This window comes from Moschus berezovskii, chromosome 16 (assembly GCF_049115385.1).
Source record: "Moschus berezovskii isolate FMDL1 chromosome 16, NW_MosBer_1.0, whole genome shotgun sequence".
Taxonomy (NCBI): domain Eukaryota; kingdom Metazoa; phylum Chordata; class Mammalia; order Artiodactyla; family Moschidae; genus Moschus; species Moschus berezovskii.
The window spans coordinates 79,539,593-79,552,410 of NC_142475.1; the positions used below are offsets into that span (position 1 = coordinate 79,539,593).

At 43.3% G+C, this 12,818-nt stretch overlaps 1 protein-coding gene across 4 annotated transcripts in view; it reads right to left on the minus strand.

The window, feature by feature from the left end:
• Window positions 1–12,019, minus strand: part of SNTG1 (syntrophin gamma 1) — a 150,228-nt gene extending 138,209 nt beyond the window's left edge. For 3 of the 4 annotated variants that reach the window (XM_088844621.1, XM_055432488.2, XM_088844619.1), the window contains exons 1-2: window positions 11,993–12,019; window positions 2,859–2,993 (exon numbers count right to left, since the gene is read on the minus strand). In XM_088844621.1, the coding sequence (XP_088700747.1) occupies window positions 2,859–2,993; window positions 11,993–12,019 (162 nt within the window). Of the gene's footprint in view, window positions 1–2,858; window positions 3,001–11,972 lie in introns of all 4 variants that reach the window. The other variant, XM_088844620.1, reaches the window with a different exon arrangement.
• Window positions 12,020–12,818: the final 799 nt, after the last annotated feature.

Genomic DNA, 12,818 nt, shown 5'->3' on the forward strand with positions numbered 1-12,818 from the left:
TTCTTATTCAAGGTGAGGGATTCCTTGTTACTGCTGGTCCAGGCATGAGTTCCAGCTGTTTCAGCACCCCTACCCCATGAGAGCCTGGCTGGGAGGCACAGGGCTGCCCTATGACTGCCTCTGGAGAGACCTCCATGGAAGTCTCTTTGTCAAAGTGCTGAAGTAAATCCTAACCTTCCACAAGGCCTGCTCTGCTACTTCTCTTGTGGGAAATGGAGGAAAAATATATTTTTAAACATCAAAATTTTCTACCTGTAGTACAAAACAACTGATGGCATTAAAGGCTGAAAAAAAAGAAAAAAAAATATATAGTGTGTATGTTGTATATATGAGAGTGGCTCTTTGATGGGAAAAAGAGAAAAAAACCTGAGGCTTCACACCCCATTCACCCCAGATGAGCTGGTAAGAATCCACCCCCAGGAGCTGCCATCTCTCTCCTGATTAAATTCCACAGACAGTGGACCTCACCTCTGAATCCTGCAGCCCAGCCCAGCCCAGCCCCCATGGAGTGAATACTGACCCTCACAGTGAAAGCAGGACATCAACTTCTCCTGATGTTGCCTTCAGGAAATGATGGTTTGACACATGGGATTACTAACTGCACACTTTCTCACACAAGGAAAACTAAAGGAAGTAGCCTAGGTGTGTTGATTCTAAGTCCTAATGATGCTCAATTAGAACTCTGCTGAGGTGCTAATTACATTGACGCCACATATCTGATAGTTCTGCCATATTTAGAATTTAATCTCCAAGATTTTCTTGTCTGTTACTGGCAACCCCCTTGAAACAGGCATCTCTGAGATGAAATATGCAGCCATCTCATATTGATTTTAGTCTCACTGGCCTTCTAAAAATATATTGCCAACATTTAAAACCGACCTCGGTTTAATTTGATTTTCTTTCAGGGCAATGTTGAAGGAGATGGCATTCACAGGGATGGACATGGCTTCCTCTGGTTGTGGGGGTGGTCACTCAGGAGGTACAGGGACAGAATAGTCCACTTCTGAGCATAAGGAAGGTGACTTTTTCTGTTAACTGAAGCATTCACGTTTCCACCTGACAACTGCTATGTACCAACCATTCTGATGTATGTAATATATGTGTATATATGTACGATTTTGATGTATGTAAAATATGTGTATTTGTAATGTATATATGTAATATATTTTTCTGCCAAAAAATAAAGGAAAAGAAAGAAAGGAAGAAAAAAAGAAATGGGCCATTACTCTTTTATTAACTAAAAGAAAGAAAGGGTGACCCTATGGGAACAGTGTAATCAGCCTTGACAGCCGGACCCATGATTCAGGATGATATAAATGGTTTGTGACAAAGAACAGTTAACAGTCTGCAAAGCATCCATTGTCTTTAGTCAACAGGAGATTATCGATTTAGGACCCAGTGTGACTCCCCGCAGGATATTGGTGAGAAGTGAGGTGGAAGCTCAAATTCAGCATTATTCACCCCAACAAAACAGTCTGAAATAAGCTTGTGAATCAGCTACACAGTAAGTCTACCTGCTGAGTCACTACAGACATCAGGGTACCCAGGATGTCACATGCTGTGACTCTCCCCTGAGATCACACATGACAACACTGTTAAGATGATGTCTTTGATGTTATTATACAAGAGTGATAAACTCTAAAACATCCAGTTTTATGATAAAAGTATTCTGTCACATTCAATTTAATTTCACCTATTGAAAAGTGTCCAATAGGCCCACATGAAATCCCATGTGCTAAGCCCAGGTCACCAGGAACTTGACATTGACCACCCTGCAGTTCCAGCCTCCCCAGGACAGTCACTGGTTTAACCACTCAGCCTGGAACTCCCCTGTCAGCACTAGAATGACCCACCTCCCCCACAGACCCTCTCTCCCCTCAGGAGGATGACCTTCACAGAAACAAGCCTTTCTTTGGGAAGTGTACTTTTTCTGACCATTTCTCCCTCTGAAAACTTCTTATTTTCTTTAGCTGACAGAACTCCTCCTAATTGCCAGATGAGTACCGCACAACCCCATGGACTGTAGCCCATCAGGCTTCTCTGTCCATGGAATTCTCCAGGCAAGAATACTGGTGTGGATTGTCATTTCCTACTCCAGGGGATCTTCCCGACCTGGGGGCTGAACCTGAATCTCCTGCATTGCAGGTGGATTCTTTACCACTGTGCCACCAGGAAAGGCCTCATGAATCACTGAATAAAGCTCATGAGATCTTTAAATATACTCAGGTGAAATTTTGTCATTGAACACCCCCAGCCTGTCTCCAGAGCTGTACTTCAGTGAGGAGGCTGACCAGGGGGCTGTGAGATAATTAATGCTGGTCAAAGGTAGGACCAGCAGCAGGTTTCTGTGTCCACTGCTGAGGGCACAGACAGAGCCTGCACAGCACCCAGCATAATTCTGTGAAGTCCACAGAATCTTCCACCCACAAACCCTAGGGAGAATCTTGACATGAATTCAGGGACCACTATCTAAACCCTCCTGCTTCCCAGAGACGCCCCCCTCTGAAGGTTCAGTGAGATGTAAGGAGAGTTCAGAGTGGAAACTCTCACGTGATGTTTCCACTTAGTCCTTGGGGAGGAAAGCTACAACCTGCTCCTTCATGATCACAAACACAAGTGTCCCTCCAGCCAACAGTGACAACTCAGAGTCAACAAGACCCCAGGCTGGAGATGGGCCCCCATGTATGTCTTTGGACCCGATATGACTCCATATGCAAGGACGCTGCTTACTACACTGTAGACAAAAATTACTGGCTCTGAAAGTAAAGGAAAAATAGTAACTGTGAATAGATGTTTTTTTTATTCACGACAAGACAGAAAAAAATGAGAAAACTTCAAGAGAGGGAAGAGATACTTACACCGGAATAGAAAGGCTCTCCGGACACACATGTCACGTCCTGCTCCTGGATCATCAGGATATCCCTAGCCAAGTGCAGCCGCACTTTGAAGGGCTCCTGGTTACCATCCTGCAGCAAACAGATCCCCGTCTTTGTCTTCAGAGCAAAAAAGAGCAAAACAGAGAAAGAATTATACTCAGTTCATAGACTGTATTTTTACGGCCTTTTTAGCAAAACATCAAGAACGCTAGAAGAAGTGTAGTCAGATGAGCCTGAAACAGAACAAGTACAGAGAAAAGTATAACCATTTCACACCAAGCTGTTGTTCAGTTGCTAAGCTGTGTCCAACTCTTTACTACCCCATGGACTGCAGCACACCAGGCTACCCTGTCCTTCACCATCTCCCAGAGTTTCCTCAAATTCATGTTCATTGAGTCGGTGATGCCATCCAACCATCTCATCCTCTGTCACCCCCTTCTCTTCCTGCCCTCAATCTTGACCAGCATCAGGGTCTTTTCCAATGAGTCAGGTCTTTTTATCAGGTGGCCGAAGTATTAGAGTTTCAGCTTCAGCATCAGTCCTTCCAATGAATATTCAGGGTTGATTTCCTTTAGGATTGATTGGTTTGATCTCCTTGCTATTCAAGGGACTCTCAAGTGTCTTCTCAAGCACCACAGTTGAAAAGCATCAATTCTTCAGTGCTCAGCCTTCTTTATGGTCCAACTTTGACATCCATATGTGACTACTGGAGCAACGTGATGTCTCTGCTTTTAATAACTGTCCAGGTTTGTCTAGAATTATCATACCAGGTAGGCCTCATAGAGATCATATCAGAAAATACCCAAAAAGATTTGGAAAGGTAGGTTTATAGTTTATATGCTATATTTGAAAAATAGTGAACATTTATTTAATATTTACAATCTACATAACTTTTTTGTAATGGCTTTATTGAAATCCAGTTCGCACAGTATATATTAAAAAATTCAACCCCTTAAAGTGTTTAATTTGATGCTTTTAGTGGAGCAATACACAGCCACCATTATAACCAAGTTCTGACCATTTTCATTACACTGAAAAAAACATCATATCCCCATGCCACCCCACCCCCATTGCATGCTCAGTCACTTCAGTCATGTCCTACTCTGTGACACCGTGGACTGTAAACCACCAGGCTTCTCTGTCCATGGGGTTCTCCAGGCAAGAATACTGGAGTGGATGTCTTTCCCCAGGAGATCTTCCCAACCCAGGGATCAAACTTGTGTTTCTTATGTCTTCTGCACTGGCAAGTGAGTTCTTTACCACTAGCACTACCTTGAACCATTCTTAATTTGGATAGAAGGATAAATACGTAGAAATATATTTTTATCCTTAGTAGTTAAGTAGCATGAAATCCCAGGTAAATAATACAGGACTTTCTCTTGGAATATAAATTACACATGGATTATTAGGGTTTTTTTTCTTTAAGAGAATGTTCACAACATTGATGAGAATACACTGAGACACCGTGGCTTGTAGGGAGAATTTTCTGTAAACTGTTTTATTCCATGTGGGATACACACCATTATGCCCTTTATTATACGTGGTTAGATTGGTCTGTAATTATTCCGTAAGTGTTATAATGTCTTTTAAGGAAAAACAAGCTTTTCCAGGAGCTGTGATGGTCCTAGTCCCTCCTCTGAAACCACGCACAGCCAGGCCCCCGTAAATTGTATCCATTAATCCCCCCAGAGCTCAACTCAAGTGCGTATGTCTAGAAGACAAAAGTATTGATATTTCACCAAAAGCAAAATTTATTTTCTTTAATACAGAAAACAAGTTTTGTACATTTTTCACAAGACAAATTCTCTCTTGCTTACAATGTGATCTTGGCCAGGGGCCGATATCAGACTGCCTGAAATGCTCGGGAGAAAAAGGGAGGAGATGACATCAAAGCCCAAGGAATTTAATTGGGTATGTTTGATGGTTTTTCAGTGGACAGAACATTCCACACCATTCCCTTAGCAAAATCACAGACTAGCTGGAACTTACAGATAAAGCTCTGCCTCATTTCGAGGAGGAAAGAGGGGCTTTTCCCTGAGACCCCATAAACACATTATTGTCTCACATCAAAGAGAGATTGAAGATCATCCAGGGAAAGCTTAAGGAACTAAAGCACAGCTTGGAGGTTTCTCTCATCACATTTCTGATATGGTCACAGTTCCATCCACTCAAGCAATAAGTGTGATGTCCCCTAATTACTGGAAAGTTGTCTGGAAAACAGAATTTGGACTGAGACCCATGCTGGGCTCCTCAGAGGACAAGAGTGATGGGAGATAAAGAGTGAGGCAGCTTCTAATAGAATGTAATATGTGCACCATAAATATATACACCAATAAATTTCTATTTGGAGAAAATGGCAAACTGAGAGATAATGAAGCCAACAATAAATTAACATTGAAATGTATATTTCCATATAAATGTTACATATATTCTGTTATGAAAATACAGCTCATGGACATGAAATTACATTTAAAATACCACAGATGCATTTGCTTTTCAAATACAATGTAACTAACAGAGAGTCAGACATGAATTAGATGATAATCTCTGGGCTCAGAATATTCCCACTCATCCAAATATACAAATAAGGTGCAATATGATGTTTTAGCACTTGATACGGGAGAAATGTAGAGGAATGAATTAGCTATTCATGAGTGAAAGCATGTGAGAGAAGGCTTTGTGGACAGAAAGAGGTGGCTTGTCTTGAAAAAATAAATTGAGAAAACAATAAGTAGAGAAGGCAAAAGTTATTTTATCCAAAAGGGGGAAATTTGAGTAAAAATATAGAAGCATGAGAATGCAGTCCATGTGATGGAGAACACAGCCCTGATGTGAAGCCCATGGAGTTTGACAGGAGCCAAACCAGAAGTTTCGGGGGGGAAGTGGGGGTGGGAGGTCATGGTCCCTGTACCGTGTGCCCAGCAGGTAGGCGCTGCACAGTGAAATGGTACACTTAGAGTAGGGTCTTATAAGTCTATTTCTTAGACCAGAGAAGAAGGTGGATGGGGACTGGGAAAGTGAGAACACAGTTACTGTTGGCAGAAACATAGACCTCGGGCAAGAGACTCTGGGGACTGAATGGATGGATCAGGCCCGGAGCTGCTTCAATAGCTGCAAGAAGATGGGTAATATTCATTTTGGACACTCTCCTGGCTCAGAGCAGCCTGCTGGATTGGCATCATCACTGTGGAAGGCAGCACACAGTTCATTCACTATATAGAGCTGACTGTGTGCCCAGCTGTATTCATTTATTCACTTGACTTTGGTCCCCCAGCACAGTGGTTCTGGCAGACGGGACAAAAACAGAGGCCTGGAGACAGGCAGGAGGTGGGGTTTGAACCTGGGCCTCTTACTCCTGGCCTGGTGTCCTCCGGCAGAGATCTCTGTAAGGATGCCTCCCCATCTTCCTGTACAATGGCAGGGCTATCAGTGTCTTTCACCAAAGCTCTGAAAAGAACTCAGTCTTGAATAGTGGGGCTTCCTGGATCAGAGTGATGGAAAGTGGTGGCAGAAGCCACTCTGGGCCTGAGGGATGCCCTTCCTGCCACAGCCGGGCTGCAGAGGGAGCTAAGGACACCAGCCGATATGGGATGGGAGGGCTGGATCCACATGCCCTCGTCCCCCATGCAGTCTTGGGGGTTGCGAATGGGAAACAGCACCTGAGAGTGCCGCCTGCGCAGTGTGAACTCAAACATCCCTGGCTGCAAAGTCTTTACAGATTTGTGGACCCAGGCTGCTCAAGAATAAAAACTCACCCAGGTAATGACCAGTCCCACATTTTAGCATACACTTAGGACCTGCACCCATTTTCTTCTTTATTAGCATAAGAGTTGCTTGTCTTCAACCTTTTTAAGCTGTGGTTGCATCACACATGCATGAGGACATGCATGTGCTGCTTATAACCTACAAGCACAGAATGTGATTATAAAATCTGAAAAATGACACGTCTTCAAAGGCTGTTTTCCTGTCCCCGATGGACAATCCTACCTTGCACTGAATTTTGCAAACCCCACACTGAAGTCTGTTTCCTTAGAGGAATACTAAAAAGCAATGCCTCTTCGTTACTCGAAAGGCAATGCTTTTAAGCATCTAGTCATTGATTTCTCTTCTGTGAATCAATGAAGTATGTTCATGAATTTACATTGATTTACTCTTTGTTCTAAAATCATACCTCTCATGTAAACTTATTAAGAATGTGTGCTTAGCATAAATCAAGCACTTTTGGAAATTCAAAAAGTAGACGGTCACTGACTTCCTATGTGAAAGAGAAAACCTCTTTAGTTCAGGTTCTAGGCCCTGAAAGAACACAAATTGTGTTTTCATTAAACTTTAATATCTATGTTCCTTTCACCCTGAAAGGCAGTATTTTCAAGATGACAGATGAAACTGCACAAAGCCAGGTGGAGACCACCACATGCATGGCCAGTAGTCTTTCAGGAGACTATTTCTCTGTTTTGGTTGCTGAGTATAAGTTACCTGTTCCTTAAGCCTGCAGTTGTGAGTGATGTGTGACCCCATGTGTGGCTCTGTCTGTGGTAGCAGAACTGATTGTACTAAGTGTCATCCACACAAGATGCTTCTAGCCTCATTTCATCCCCTCCCTTCCCTGCTGCAGTGTGTCTGACCCAGCCTCCTCCTCTGCTAACGTCCAGCCACTTTTCAAGCTCTTATACAAGAAGTGCAGCTCCTTGAAGCCTTCAGAGGCCCTTCTATCCAAAGGCCTTTGTTGACTATGAGGGCTACTCCATTTCTTCTAAGGGATTCTTGCCCACAGTAGGAGATCTGAGTTAATGGTCATCTGAGTTAAATTCACCCATTCTGGTCCATTGTAGTTCACTGATTTCCTAAAATATCGACGTTCACTCTTGCCATCTTCTGTTTTACCACTTCCAATTTACTTTGACTCATGGACCTAACATTCCAGGTTCCTATGCAATATTGTTCTTTACAGGACTGGACTTTACTTCCATGATCAGTCACATCCACAGCTGGGCGTTGTTTTCTCTTTGGCTCCATCTCTTCATTCTTTCTGGAGTTATTTCTCCACTCATCTGTAGTAGTATATTTGGCACCTACCAAGCAGGGGAGTTCATCTTTCAGTGTCATATCTTTTTGCTTTTTCATACTGTTCATGGGTTTCTCAGGGAAAAAATATTGAGGTGGTTTGCCATTCCCTTCTCCAGTGGACCACATTTTGTCAGAAATCTCCACTATGACCCCTCCATCTTGGGTGGCCCTACATGGCATGGCTCATAGTTTCATTGAGTTAGACAAGGCTGTGATCCAATCCAAAGGCAAGTCCTTACTTCTCAGAACTCAGGGCCTTCATCAGGTAAGAACATTCACCTAAGAGTTGGTCAGTGTTGTATTTAGGTGTCGCATGCAGTAATATCATAACATTTAGCTCTGTTACGTCATTTGACTTCACTGTATATACTATTATCTCTAGAAAATCTTAGAAAGTTGTTACTCTTTTCATTTTTAAGGATTATTAATCTACAGGACCTAGTACAGTCTTTTACTCATAGTAGAGTTTATTTCGGAGAAGGCAATGGCAAGCCACTCCAGTACTCTTGCCTAGAAAATCGCATGGACAGAGGAGCCTGGTGGGCTGCAGTCCATGGGGTCGTTACTAGTAGGACACGGCTGAGCGACTTCACTTTCACTTTTTACTTTCACACATTGGAGAAGGAAATGGCAACCCACTCCAGTGTTCTTGCCTGGAGAATCCCAGGGACGGGATAGCCTGTGGGCTGCCGTCTATGGGGTCGCACAGAGTCGGACACGACTGAAGCGAATTAGCAGCATCAGCAGAGTTTATTTCAATATTTGTTGATTGAATCAGTCACAGATTACATTTTATTATATGAGAGACTAATCAAATTATATGTGGTCAGGAATTATTAGATTAGTAAGTGTATGTTATAAAGGAGCATGTATCTTCACATCAACACCTATGATATCTTAAGGAGGACAGATGTGAAAGTGAACTGTGAGGAGAGCCTGGACTAAAAATGGAACGTGGACCTACTGCTGAACATTTTGATGACACTTTGAAGGCAAAGAATCAGTAATCATGCCTGGCTGTGCATACACTGCTTCTTCTGCATTGTGGGTTTTGCCTTTGTCCTCATTGTATTCTCTCTTAATTTTTGCTTCTTTTCAGATTATTGAATGCCAATTCCTTAAAAATAATTACAACTTTTTCTTCTTAAGAGAAGAATTTTTTAAGCAATATATAACCCTCTTTTTCAAAAACAATCTGTATTAAATAATTAAGATGTCTACATGAAACGTATTTAGCCATATTTCTATTTCTTCACAAAGAAGAGATACCATGGCATTTGTAGGGTAATATTCTAAGTAAATCTCTCTGTGGACATGAATGTCAAAATTTCATTGTTAGCAGTTTATTGGCAGTCAAGAGAAAATAAGTTTACTTTAATGTATCTTTGATGTAATTTTCAGTAATGTCCAGTCCAGTCCAGTCCAGTTCAGTCGCTCACTCGTGTCCGACTCTCCGCGATCCCATGAATCACAGCACGCCAGGCCTCCCTGTCCATCACCAACTCCCGGAGTACACTCAAACTCATGTCCACAGAGTCGGTGATGCCATCCAGCCATCTCATTCTCTGTCGTCCCCTTCTCCTCCCGCCCCCAACCTTTCCCAGCATCAGAGTCTTTTCCAGTGAGTCAACTCGTCGCATGAGGTGGCCAAAGTATTGCAGTTTCAGCTTTAGCATCAGTCCCTCCAATGAATATCCAGGATTGATCTCCTTTAGAATGGACTGGTTGGATCTCCTTGCAGTCCAAGGGACTCTCAAGAGTCTTCTCCACCACCACAGTTCAAAAGCATCGATTCTTCGGCGATCAGCTTTCTTCACAGTCCAACTCTCACATCCATACATGACCACGGGAAAAACCATTGCCTTGACTAGATGGACCTTGGTTGGCAAAGTAATGTCTCTGCTTTTTGCAGGACTTTATAAAGAGGCCGAAACTTAGACTTCCCAAGTGGCACATCATAGTTTCACTTTTGCCAAATTCATTAAATGGAACTCAGGGTTTCATGTTGCTGTTCAGTCACTCAGTCATGTCCGACTCTTTGTGACCCTATGAACAACAGCATGCCAGGCTTCCTGTCCTTCATTATGTCCCGGAGTTTGCTCACGTTCATGTCCATTGAGTCAGGGATGCTATCTAACAACCTCACTCTCTGCTGCCCTCTTCTCCTTTTGCCTTCAGTCTTTCCCAGAATCAGGGTCTTTTGCTGCATTTTTCAGCATTTCATAAAATCTCTCAATCTGCTTCTCTGCAGAGTGAGAGATAGGCTAGAATGTCTTTACATGCCAGTCCATGGAAATGTTCTAAGACCTAATTTCTGGAAAGCTCTAATTTTGGCCTATCTTTGAGGTGATTTGCTCATCCTCAGATCATCATATCGTCCTGTATCCCTTCCAGTCCAGCTGGCAGGTGGGAGACACATGGGAACTGCTCTGGCAGCTCTAAGAATCTGTGCCACTCTGGGGGCATTGGAATGGCGGCACCCTCAAGGGATCAGTGCCAAAGGGCAAGAATGTCGACTACAGAAGCAAGGGTGAGAGAAACCTCAAAGGTATCACTGGTGTAATACCTTTGGGTATTTGATATCTGCTTCAAATCAGGGAATCAAAACCTTTTGTGTAAGAAACCACCTAGGAATCAATATTCTGTCAGCTCAAGTCCAGGTGAACCGTGAGTTAGAAACACTGCCCACTGTCCAGTCTCCACCACAGGAGTCTCCGAGTGTTTCATGGCTGTCTCATTCATACAACCCATGTTCAGACTGATGAGGGCTTCACTGCCCAGAACTAACATAACACTTCAATGGAAATGGTAGGTTTACTAACTCATTCAGAATTAAGAATACCTTGTTCAGTTAGTTGCTAAGTTAGATCCTGCTCTTTGTGACTCCATGGACTATAGTCCGCCAGGCTCTTCTGTCCATGGGCATTCTTCAGGCAAGAATACTGGAGTGGGTTGCTATGCCCTCCTCTAAGGGATCTTCCCAACTCATGGATGGAACCTGAGTCTCCTGTTTGGCAGGTGGATTTTTTTTTTTTTTTTTTACCACTGAGCCACCTGGAAAACCCATGGTGTATGACACCATGTACTATATTTACAACTAAAAATGACACAGGATTAAAATTTATGCATCTAAGTTTAAGCTTCTAGAACAATTCAGTTCAGTTCAGTTCAGTTCAGTTGCTCAGTCATGTCTGACTGTTTGTGACCCCATGAATCACAGCACGCCAGGCACACAGGGGACACATGTACACCTGTCACTGATTCATGTTGATGTATGGCCAAAAATACCACAATATTGTAAAATAATTATCTTCCAATTAAAATAAACTAATTAATTAAAAAATAAAACAATAATTTACTTTTTTAAAAAAGTATGAACTGAAAGGTGTTTTCTTTGGTTATTTATACCTAAGCAAATACGACTTATTTTAACATATGAATATTTGCCTTTTGCCTGAAGAGCACAAAGACAATGCCTTGAATGTCACATGAAAAGATAATCTTTCTTCCTAAAATAGAGTCATTGCCTTCTCTGAGGACCCAAGTTCACGCACTGTTGACTGCACACTTGAGTGGCCTTTAACACCCTTGACAGAGCAATGCATCACTTTAGCTCACACAGAACATGATGGCAGCTCCACAGAGTCAGAATCACCAATATTAATAGTTAAACAACACTGAAATAGTTCAAGAATAGTGGAATCATAAAATTGGAGGATTTTAGAGCTAAAAGAGACCTTAGACGTCTTCTAATTTATAACCATTTATGTGAAAAGAATTAATTTCAAGGCTTCCACTACCTGACTGTCAGCACACAGTTTAAGGAGGAGGACAGCTCGACCCAAGGAAACATGCTCCCTTCTTGCAGGAAGAAGCCCAAGGCTTTACAGACCCTCCATGCCTTTGAGTCTCACACAGACAGGTTGTGCTCTGGACCCGATGAGGGCCCTCACCCATCCCTCTGCTGCAGGCCAGGCTCCACAGACATGAAGGAGGGCCAGTACCATCTCCAGCCCCCTAATCAAAAAGCAGAAAGGCATGGGACTTACCTCCTCACAGGCAGTCCGGAAATCCATGTGCTACGGCACCCACAGGATGTCGTCTGAAAAGACAGAGAGAGGCCGTCAAGCACAGCACCGAGTGTCAGAGGAGACTGCAAACCAGTACGAGAGAGGAGGCATCGGGTCCTGAGGGGAACCTGTGGCCACAGGCCCTGTGAGGATGGAAGGATGAGACAGGAGGAGGTGATGGACCGTCTCCCTCGGCCCCTGTGAAGTGTGAACCCCTGCCACGGCGGGGCAAGGATGCACGTGTCCAGGTCCCTCTCCCTCAGCTCAGCACCCGGAAGAGATCCAGGGCAGCATGAGACCCCTCTCCAGGGGCTCATCCTCACCATCCACTCTGAACCATACTTTGCCACTGGGGAAGTGAAGTGAAAGTCTCTCAGTCATGTCTGAGTGTTTGTGACCCCATGGACTATACAGGCCATGGAATTCTCTAGGCCAGAATACTAGAGTGGGTAGCCTTTCTCTTCTTCAGGGGATCTTCCCAACCCAGGAATAGAACCCAGGTATACTGCACTGCAGGCAGATTATTTACCAGCTGAGCCACCAGGGAAGCCCAAAAATACTGGAGTGGGTAGCCTATCCATTCTCCAGTGAATCTTCCTGACCCAGGAATTTAACCAGTGTCTTCTGGGGAGGAAACTTCAACAGGACTAATTACAAGTTGTTGATCACGTGGTTATCTCTTGAAAAAAAGGTTGACAGGTCTTTCTCTTTTCAATTAAAAAGCTACATGCATGAATAATTGTGTCTGGAACTTAACATTTGATTCACAGTGTGAAGTAAGAAAGCAAGCTATTTATCAGAGAAA